This window comes from Labeo rohita, chromosome 5 (assembly GCF_022985175.1).
Source record: "Labeo rohita strain BAU-BD-2019 chromosome 5, IGBB_LRoh.1.0, whole genome shotgun sequence".
Taxonomy (NCBI): Eukaryota; Metazoa; Chordata; class Actinopteri; order Cypriniformes; family Cyprinidae; genus Labeo; species Labeo rohita.
This window is the reverse complement of record NC_066873.1, coordinates 2,812,502-2,824,224: the sequence shown is the minus strand read 5'-3', so window position 1 is coordinate 2,824,224 and position 11,723 is coordinate 2,812,502. Positions and strand designations below refer to the sequence as shown.

The 11,723-nt window shown below is 33.5% G+C and overlaps 1 protein-coding gene across 3 annotated transcripts in view; it reads right to left on the bottom strand.

The window, feature by feature from the left end:
• Positions 1 to 3,843: 3,843 nt before the first annotated feature.
• The window catches only part of ank1a (ankyrin 1, erythrocytic a), a 140,518-nt gene continuing 132,638 nt past the window's right edge, over positions 3,844 to 11,723 (bottom strand). For all 3 annotated transcript variants that reach the window (XM_051109689.1, XM_051109688.1, XM_051109687.1), the window contains 2 exons: positions 10,150 to 10,247; positions 3,844 to 6,809 (listed from right to left, as the gene is read on the bottom strand). In XM_051109689.1, the coding sequence (XP_050965646.1) occupies positions 10,173 to 10,247 (75 nt within the window). In that variant the 3' untranslated portion in view covers positions 3,844 to 6,809; positions 10,150 to 10,172. The remainder of the gene's footprint in view (positions 6,810 to 10,149; positions 10,248 to 11,723) is intronic.

Below are 11,723 nucleotides of genomic sequence, written 5' to 3'. Positions count from 1 at the left end.
CAGCAGGCTTGATACATTTTTATATAAAATATAAAAAAAAAACTAATAAAGGAAGACATTATTGCATTATTTTGTTTTGTTGACTTTGTTTTACATTGTAGTTTGTGCATCATTTTAGTATAGCATTACTGATATCCCTTTTTGTATATTGGTTTTACTATTGGTTTAAATTTGCGAAGTTTTACAAATTATTTAAATTTAAAAGAAAGTTCTGTAGTGAGTAAAACTGACATGCTTGATGACATTGCTGGCTGTAAGAACTTACTGAACACACATATAATTGAAATGCATTAATGAATAGTGAAAATGAAAATGAAAATTTGCTGAAAAGGACCACCAATGGTTCCTCTGCAGTGAATGGGTGCCATCAGAATGAGAGTCCAAACAGTTGATAAAAACATCACAATAATTCACAAGTAATCCACACCACTCCAGTCCATCAATTAACATCTTGTGAAGTGAAAAGTGTGTTTCTAAGAAAAAAAAAAATCCATTTCAATCCATTTCTAAAATACATTTAGATTTACATTTAATCATAGCAGACACTTTTATCCAAGGTGACTTACAAATGAGGACAATAGAAGCAATATGAGCAAAACTATGACAAGTCTCAGCCTACATGTAGCAATTTAAATGATATAATAAATAAAAAGAAAATAGATAGAATATTATAGAGAAAGCTAGTGTTAGAGGCCTTTTTTTTTTTGCTTTTTGTTCATTGTATAAAAAATAAAAAGAAAACAAATACAAAGAATACAAAAAGATTAGAGAAGCTAGTGTAAGAAATTTTTTTTAGTAAATAGAGTGCAAGTCTAAAAGGGGCCATTTTTTAAGAATAGAATTACAATAGATGTAAAATAAAATTGAATTAAAAAATGTAATTTAAAAAAGTCACTAATTTACTTTCTCCAGTGAAGAAGTCTTGTCTGAATCAGGAGAGAAGTATGTACTGAGAAATGCACAGTCCAAAACATTTCTAAACAAATATGTGGGTGGATTTTGATGTGAGAGACAACAGTGGATGGACTTTTACACTGGAGGAAGTTTTATTATGGATTATGGATTCATATTTTGGCCAGAAGCAACGGTTTGTTCTTAAAAATGATGGATTTGTAAGCCTGAATGCCTTCAGATCCTCTCAATGGACATATTGTCTTGCTCCTTTTGTCTAATTAGAGCACTTCTTTGTGTCTCAAAATCCCACCAGGACGGGTGCTTACTAAAGGGTGTTACTAAAAGGTGTTAAGAAGGAAAAGTATTTGAAGGGTGGGTGTTATGTAGAGGTGTCAGGATCATCACATTGTATGTAGATGTCATTATTAGAGTTGGGTGGTCTGTGAGGTTGGTGTACAATAAAGCTGCCATTAGGCTTTGTGTCATGGGCAGCCCAGATGTGAGCCTGTTAACATGTTTACTATGTCAAGTTGCTTCACTTAAAAGGGCTTCAGGATTATAAAAAATAATTGCAACCAAGGGAAAATAAGCACTTGGCATTAACTTAAATTATACAGAGGCTTTTTTTTTTTTCATCTGCCAATCAGAAGGTTTCAATATGCAAGAAACGAGGGGCACAAGAACGATAGAAAGTTCATTTAAAGAATTACACAATTTAAAGAATGATATCCTCATGACTCATCAATTAATGTCTTGTCAAGTGAAAAGCTGAATGTTTAAGAGGTTTAACGTCATTTCACTTCAAATTAGAGTCCTCAATCCATAATATTGCTTTATTCAGTGAAAAAGCCTTCTGAATCAGGGGAGAAATATGCACAGATCAAGAACAGTTCACAAGCCAAAATCGATCTAAACAAATATGTGGATGCATTTTGATGTGAGAGACAACAGGAAGAAGTGTTATTATGGATTATGCACTCATAGTTTAGTCATAAGCGATGGTTTGAAGTTAAAATGTCTTAATAGTGGTTTGTTTCTTACAAACACACAGCTTTTCTCTTCATAAGATTGTAATTGATTGACTGGAGTGGTGTGGATTACTTGTGGATTATTGTGATGTTTTTATCAGCTGCTTGGACTCTCATTCTGACGGCACCCATTCACTCCAGAGGATCCATTGATGGGCAAATCAATTCATTCATCAAATCAAATCAAATCAATCATTTTTATTTGTGGGTGAACTATTCCTTTAATGCAATATTTTGCAACTACAAGAGAACAGTAAGTAAAAAAAAGGTGACAACAAAAATCCATTTGTGAGTTTTTATTTCTTTATTAATTCTGTAAATGTATCTTCAGCTGGTGTACAGGGTTGAATATTTCTATATATTTATATAGACATTTAAAATCTTGTCTGATTCAAAGACCTATAGTAGCAATAAAAATAAATACATAAATAAAAGGAAAGAAACTTTAAAGAAGCACAATGCTTCAGTATTCCCACAGGCACCCCCCTGAAGTCTTGTTTGCTAAGATGCTATAAGTATTCCCATATTCCCAAACAGCAGGTCATAAATTCCCATTTGCAAGTGCAAAGCATTCTAATTAAATATAATCATATATATGTATTAAAAGATGTATTAAAAACATCTTTTCTGTGCAAGTGTGCATTTTGCATTCCTTTTTCGTAAGTAATATGCTATTGCGTTTATATTGATTTCAAATCATTCTGTAATAAATAGGAGTATAAATATTCTGTCATTTTGCAACAGTTCACATTTTTGCAAGAGGTTGGTTTAAACCATTGCTTCGACATCAAACAATTGCATTGCTAATTTGACATATCCTCGCTGCCATACTGGAATGGACCGGCCCAAATACTTTACGCAGCCACTGTGATCTGTGCGCTTTCAGTTTTGTTCAGGGAGGGACTGAGGGAGAACCCATCAATGCCAGCAGAGTGGCTGCATTTATTTTTTTCCTAGAAATTCAACCTTAAGTGCTGGAAATCCCAAACCACATAACTGAAAAAAGCACACAGGATATGAATAAAGAGCTTGATATCTACTATCACATCCAAGACTTTCACTGCATGGACGGGAAGTTATTTTCCCAGTGAGTCTATGAATTTTATATCCAACCCCCACCAGGAAAAAAAAAAAGGATAATTAAAAAACAATAATATACTATAAAATAATAGCGGAAGACATGCAATTGTTTTCTTTGTCATTTATGTGCATACTTGTATTAAATTATTTCATAAATAACATGTAAAAGTAATGCTTGAAAATGCAGATTCAGTGTTATTTGTGTGACTCGAATGTGGTGCACAAAGAACCACAAGCACTGCAGGTTTAAATAACAATGCTACGGCATAACATACAATGCTACAATAAATGACATATTTTTGGTATCATGCTTTTATGATATCAGAATCTGGTTCCATACATCTGATATGCTTGATTTGAGGTTTTTAAGATTATTTTGTTTCATCCTTTAAATCCACAGGATAAATTCAAGATGAAGTCTGTACGCTGTATTCAGATGCTACATAAATTTAGGAATAAATAACCGATGTAAAATTAGACCGTTTGCATGGAGGCATCAGTAGTGATGGTCAACCAGTTCTGCAGTGATCACTGTTTGCATAATATAATGGTGAGAGGTGTATGAGCACTACAGCACTACAGGTAAAAACCTCCCAAAGAAAGATTCAAGTGGTTGAATTACTGGAAAAGAATAAGCCCAGTGCAGATCCAGATAATCCACATCATTTAGTTTGTGCGTGTGTGTATGAAGTCAGGTCTGTTCTGTTGTGGACAGTGAACAGTCTGATCACAGTGCTCAGTGGCTACGTGTCTTCATCAAGCTTAAGAGAGGCAAAGATGTCTGGAGTGTTCACACCTTATTGTCAATCATGAGTTGAGTGCCTAAAAATGATTACACATCTAATCTTACCAGTGAAATGTTTGGCATCAAAAATGAGAAACAATACAGATTGTGTTGCTTTCCCTAAAAAGCACACCACTGAGTAGTATTAGCATCACCTGTAATGGTGAACAAAAAGACAATGAAAAATATACTGTTAACAAATGTTATGCTGAAAAGATGAGAAAAAAAAACCTAACCTTTCAGTAAAATGGTTTAAAATATTAGTAATAACAGTATTATTAGTAGTAAAAGTTTTGCCAATTATTGGCAAACCAAGCCATCCAATTAATTCATTAATTCTCATTTAGATTTAATCTTTTTTATATATTTTTCTTACCAAAGTTGCCTAGAACGTTTGAGCTCATGAGTTACATAAGCAAAAAATAAAGAAACACACACCTACTTAGTATGAGGAGCAAAAATAAAAACTTAAAAGGTTTTAGAGGTGACACAAACAAAGTGTGTGGGCCGTTTGAAAACATGACAAATGGATGCACTTGGTCACTAATCAAGCCTTCAGATCCCACTGCAAACCTGTAGAGTAGAGCCCAAGAGTATACTTTAGTATAATTTAGCTGTCTGTGTGTGTACAGTATGCACACATACTATGCTTATGAAAACATGAATGCATAAAAGTATACTTTGGGCTTAAGTTATATATTAATATAGGATATAAGGGATTTAAAACTGTATGAGAGTATAGCAAGGGTTAAGGATCCTGAGGAAGACACTCAAATCTGGACATCTTGGCCTTAGAAAAGAGAAAACTGAATAGAAATCAGTGGAAGGGTGATGAATGCAGGGATGACAATGATTGTGACATGTCAACGTAAAACAACATTGATTTTTGGGAGGCCAAAATTAGTGTTATTTAGTGCCATTCAGTCTGAATATGTTGAAATGGTTGCATTCACTTCTAATGTCTTATTGAGGATGACAAGTAGACCTATTTTTAGTAATGAGAAGACATCTATAAAACACCTGGTAACATTTTACAACAAGGTCCTATTAGTTAACGTTAATGATGCATTTCGTTTCATTTCTATTTGTTACATTATTTATTAATATTTGATAATTAATAAAAGTACTGTTAACTGTTATTTCATGCTAGCTCAGTTTCATTAAATAATATGAACAGACACAGCTTTTGATATTTATTAGTAAATGTTGAAAATAAATTGAACTACCCTAGTAAAAAAGTAATAGATTTAAAATGCATTTATTTTATACTAAGTATAGTTCAAGTCTATCAACACGTTTACTGACATAAAAATTGTAATTAAACTTTATTTGCAGTACTACTTGTGCACAATGCACATTATTTAATGTTAAGCCTAAAATATGTTTTAATGTCACTATTGAGGATTGTATGATCTTAGAATAACATCGGTCTTTAAATGCAAGATATTTAAAGTGTACCTAAAGTATACTCGAAATAGTTCCACTTTAGCACAATCAAATATACTTAGATAAATCTTTAGTTGGACTATTAAAGTGCATTATGCACAAAATTAGTTGTCCCAATCTGGCAGACTTTAAATGCCAGTTTAGCATACTAAAAGTACAATTGCAGAGTATTTTTATTAAGTACTTAAGATGTAAATGTATTTGTAGCATACTTGGCATGAAATAAATGCATTTTAAATACATTATTTTTTCACTAGGGTAAGATTCATGAATAATGCTTTGAAGTAATTTTCATTGTTAGTTCATGATGATAACGAACTTTATTGTAAAGTGTTACCAAATATCTTTGCAACATTGTTTTCTTTCCTTAATAAGGAATATGTTGAATTATTACCTACAAAACAAACCACAAGATGAATTGTGAATAATTATTTTAATCTACTGAAAGCCTTTATCGACATTTTCCGAACAGTTTTACTTCACTGAAAGGTTAGATTTTTTACCTGTCATTTATAACAAAAATAAAATGAAATAAAACATTCAAATTATTGCTTTTTTGCTCAGAAGAAAGTCTTTCCACTCTAAAGCAAATGCCAATGGTGGATAACGCAAATGTTAACATTATGCATATAATCTCCTCTGTGCATATGAAGTTATTGGGAGGAAGCTCAGGGTTCGTATGACACAGAGTTGCGCAGTGTATACAGAACAAAACCAATCTCGCTGCAACGCTGCAAACATGTACATCTAGAGCCCCACAGTGATTTGAAAGTATGTCCAATGTACTGTATCCCACTGAAAACATTGAAACTGCACAAATTGTAACCCTTGAGCCTAGTATATCTCAGGCAACACAGGACTTCACAGCTCATTTGCTACACAATTATACCTTTACAATACACAAGACACGTACTATTGGACTGAACAAGAATTCAGGAGCAAGTATTGAGACAGCAGCATATTCATCGCATAGGTCGTTGTCATTTTTTTTGGCTGTGGAAAAGAACACACGCACACAGAGAGTACATTCACATCATATTGGAGTGCATATTATGTATAATACCAGTACAAGAGGGTCAGGCTCCTCCTGGTGGGAAACCTTTTCAGTAGTAGTGTGTTCTGGACTCGCTTGGAAGACTAAATTTCAGGAAACTCTTGCTGGATTTGACTACAACTAGCGTTTGTGTCCCATGTGCCCCCAAACCACATCCAGTGGGCCCAAGTCCTTCCCCCCACCGTTTTTTCAGCCCTTGCGGTACGACAGTATTTTCTCACCTCATAATTGCTTGCAGTCGGTGCTGTATGTAAAGGCAGGCCATGCGACAGCACTTTCACATGCTGATATTGAGATTACAGGAAGCACTTCTCAAATGCTTGCTTTTTTTCATTGTTTGGTTTCGTTTTATAAGAAATCATGCCTCTAGCCTCTAGTGTTTGTTTTGCTTGTTACAAAAAGTCCTAAAATCTCTTTTCGTAGTTGATATCCATCGCCTATCGCCAGCTCTAGTTCACTTTTCTTCTTTATTCGACGCCCATCATGTGTCAGTGAAGGATGCTTTGGGTGTAGGTGTCAAGTCCTAGGTTGGAAAAATAGAAAGGAAGGTTACAAGAAATCTGCAATCTTACAAGAATCATGACATTTACACCAAAATAGCAGCTTGACATGAGCACAGTAGCTGGTTTGGTACTGTTGGTCTACCAGCTCTTGCCAGCATAATCTACCAGGTACAGACAGTGATAGTGGTATCAGTGTTGGGGGTATCACGTTACAAGTAACGCGAGTTACATAATCAGATTACTTATTTCAAGTAACTAGTAATGTAACACGTTACTTTTTAATTTACAAGAAAACAGTAAACAGAGTTACTTTTTTAAATAAGTAACACCAGCTACTTTATTTATTTATGTTTATGTTTTTCCTATTTATTGACTGAACACTTTCCTGTCCCCATGTTGAGAGTAATTGGGAGTAAGATGTTACTTTAGTGTTACTTTAGTTCTAGAATATAAGTGAACATGCATTAATTCATCTCAATTAAAACAACAACAACAAAAAAAACAGATTCAATTTTCCTCAGAATTAATAAAAACAGTTAAATACAACTCAGAATATGCAAACCTGCAATAATGAAATATGTTAAATAATACAAATATATTTTATGTATTTAATTCCGTTTTTTTAACCAATGCCGTTGCTGCTGACCTTTAATGATCCAATTCAACCATATTAATACATAAAAATTACTCAAGATAAACTAACATTTGGTCTTCTTGTTTTAGCGTTAAACTTGTCTTCTGCATTCTACTGTACAGACGTAAATTTAGTATTTTACTATTTACCGTTTTATTTTCCTTCAGCCTGAGGCTTTTGGTGTGGAAGGGCTTTTGCATTTGCTAAAAAATAGAACTTTTTATATTAAAACAAACAAGCAAGCCCTGGCCATATTTAGAAAGTAACGCAAAAGTAAAGTAACACATTACTTTCCATAAAAAGTAACTAAATAATGCAATTGTAATGCATTACTTTTAAAAGTAACTTTCCCCAACACTGGTGACCATAAAAGGCCTTCCTATTCAAACTATACCTAATATAAGAATAAATACAGCATGCTTTTATACAGGTCTGAGTGACACCAGTTAACAAAACTTAAAGGAAATGTGTACAGGATCTCTGAAAAAAAAATTCCCAATAGGATAAAATATCTCAGTGGAACATCAAAATTAATTTAAGGAAAATGTGTGCTTTCAGTACTCTTAAAATAAAGGTTCCATAAAGAACCTTTAACATCCATGGAACCTTTTCAGGTTCTTTAGATTAATAAAATGTACTTCACGCTAAGAAAAAAAATGGTTCTTTTAATAACTGTTCACTGAAAGCTTCTATGAGGAACCAGTAATGGTTCTTCTATGGCACTGCATGCAAAAATAAACATAAATATTACACAACAAGAATCAAAAATGCTGCAATTTCAATTTTAGTAGAGGACAGGAATAGTATCCTGCATAGGATTTTTTTCTTTCTTTTTTTTTTTTTTGTTTACAGTTAAACTACATCAAGAGTTATTCTATAGCTAAAAGGGAGGGAGAGCACACAACTGCTAATTGGACACTTTGATATATTAGTTGGAAATGGACAAGATGTCAGAGGAATTTAGGAGTTAATGCAGTGAGGTGAAACGTGGGTTAAAAAACTACAGCACCCAACAGCATAATCGAGGGCACACCTTATACAACATTAGTATATGTATCTCTACGCTTAAACAGTCCATTTTAATTTTAAAATCAAGCTTTATTACCATAGCCTACATAGCCTACGGTTTACTTTCATTGTTCAGTAACCTATCAGAGACCTTGTTCCTTTCAAATGCACCTATAGCTGTAAATAAGCAGGTTATCAGTTTATTTCTGAAATAGAACTTCTCAAATTACTTATATTAATAAAAACTCCTCATATATTAACTTATATTATTAAGTTAGATCTGATTGCCTAATTACTGCATGATATAGCAGTATAAATATATAATGTATAATATATATGATTCATCTTATAAAACATCTAAATTCAAACATCCTAAAACTAGAATATCAGCTTCATTCTCAGGAATGATGCATTATCTCCCCATAACTTACTATAGAGTACAAGGTCAAATTATTATTAGTCAAATTATTTATTAAAATTGTTTAACAAATTATTTTATATCAGAATATTAACTTGCGTCAAATTCATTACCAAAAATGAAACCTTGCAAATTCTGCATTCATTAAAATAATAATCTTTTATAATATCTGAGTGATACTATAAGAATTTGTATAGTTGTCTATTCCTAAGCATATCTACACTCTTAAAAATAAAGGTGCTTCACGATGCCATAGAATAATAAGGAACCATTAACATCTGAAGGACCCTTATGTTTCACAAAAGGCTCTTTGTGGCAAAAGAAGGTTCTTCAGATTACAAAAAGGTATGAAAATGGTTGTTTTATGGCATCGCTGTGAAGAACCTTTTAAAGCATCTTTATTTTTAAGAGTGCATATCTGTTTATAAGTTTATGGATCAACTACCATTCAAATGTTTGGGGTCAGTATTTTGTATGTATTTATTTTTTTAATAAATTCTTTTATTCAGCAAGGATGCATTAAACTGATTAAAGCAGAACAACTGTTTTCAACATAATGATAATAGTCAGAAACGTTTCTTGAGCAGCAAATCTGCATATTAGATTGGATTAAAATTTAGCTTTGATCACAGAAATATATTACATTTTAACATACATAGAATAGAAAACAGTTATTTAAAATTGTTGTAATATTTTACAAAATTACTGTTTTTATCAAACAAATGCAGCCTTGGTGAGCTTAAAGAGGTAGTTTACCTAAAAAAATGAAAATTTCTGACATTTACTGTCTGAATTTCATTTTTCTATTAAACAGAAATAAAGATGTTTTGAAGAATGTTGGCAACTAGTCAGTTGCTGGTAGCCATTGACTTTCTTATTTAAAAATGCTATAGAAGTCAATGGCTACCAGCAACTGTTAGTTACCAACTATCTTTAAAAGCAGAAAGAAGTTTGTGCAGCTTTGGAACAATATGAGGGTAAGAAAATGATGACAATTTCTTCATTTTTAAGTGAACTATCACCTTTAAGAGGCTTTTAGAATACCTTAAAAACCACAAACATTTCAACAGTAGTGTAGTCCTTTAAGACTAGCTTTAGGAATGACAACTATTGGTACTTAGAAAGGCTTTAGCTGCATATTGAGAGTAACAGCTTAAAAACTGACCACTGAGAAACCCATATAAGTTGATTCACTAACAGAGTCTATGGTACTTCAGGCCTGAACTATGATTATTTTTTTTAACGAAATCCTTTTGGTTAGCAGGATTACATTAGCACAAAGTGCAGCAATGACCTGTACCTGCAGGGAGGAGCGAGTCAGACTCACTGCTTTACTCTCCGCAGACTCGCACATTTGACTATTTGAGCACCTCCCCTCTTCACATCCACAACATCCGGCTACGGCGGAGAGCAGGTGGGGCGGGAGAGGAGAGAAGAGGAGAGGAGCGGCATCCAGGAGAGGACAGAGAAATGAAGGGACGGGAGTGTGAATGATTAGAAACAAGGAGTAACGGAACAGATGGAGAGGGCAAAGTGAAACAATTAGGTGGCGTGTTAATGGAAAAGAGATCATGTTCAATAAGCAGAACATGCAATAACACACAAATCAAGAAGACAGCATGGAGAAGACACGGTTCAGGGGAAAAGAAATGGGAGAAGATAAAGAGAGAGAAAAGCAAATAGCATCAGAAAAGGCCAACACAGAAGGACGGGCACAATCACAGTCTGGGCAAAGAGAAGTTTAATTCCAGTCGAGCGTATACAGGGAAACTTGACATCAACCAGAGAGAAACGAATGATAGTGAACATCAAATGAAGTTATCAATGAGGGTTAACTGGGACGCCCATAAAGAGGAATCACATATGAACCAAACCCGATGATGTTATTTCCTCAAGTCTCATTCCTAAAAGTCACAAGCAGCACACAGTAGGCTTTGTCAGAATGAATACTAATGCATTGCTTACCACATACTCCACAGTTTACACTGCACAGTGCTTACTGCACTGTAAAATGCACGGTAACTTGCAATTATTACCTTAAAGATACCTTCATATAAACTCCACAGTTTACACTGCACAGTGCTTACTGCACTGTAAAATGCACGGTAACCTGCAATTATTACCTTAAAGATACCTTCATATAACCGATAAAAATGGTTTTGTTGGTATATCTTGGTTGCATAATATTTTTGACTTAAATAAAACCAGTTATTTTAGATGTTACCTTTTTTTCAGTGTATTTAAAAAAATGTATGTGAAACAATATGCAGTATTCAGTGCTTTAAACAGTAGTATGCAACACAGGATGTTTAGTTTAGCGAATGATTTCTAGTTACTTTGTGCAAAAAAAAAACCTTAGTCTCACCATTTGTCAGTCATATTATATAATAAGTAAAGAAAAGGATGTAAAATACAGGTTGATGATTTTGGAAATGGATACTGCAGATGAAATAGGTCAGTATTCCATGCACACAGCCAGTTTGAACAGCACATACTGCATACTGCAGGAATAGTAGTATGAGTAGAGTAGCATGGTGGAATATAACCAGTTATATTCAGTCCTGTTAAATAACACCACATCAGGCCTCCAAAATGCAATGTTCAGTTATTTTTTCTGCAAATTACAATGAACATCATTAATTCTGGTTCTGACTGATTCCTCTTTTTGGAACGGAAAGAAAATCAGGAAATGAAAAAAGTGCCCAAGAGAAAGTATAACAATGATGCACTGGGGTGAAATTAAGCACTGAACTCCAATGATATGAGTACTAAAAATTCTAATATTGAAGGATTAGTTTATTTCCAGAACAATAATTTACACATAATGTACTCACCCCCTTGTCATCCAAGATGTTTATTTCTTTCTTAGAGTAA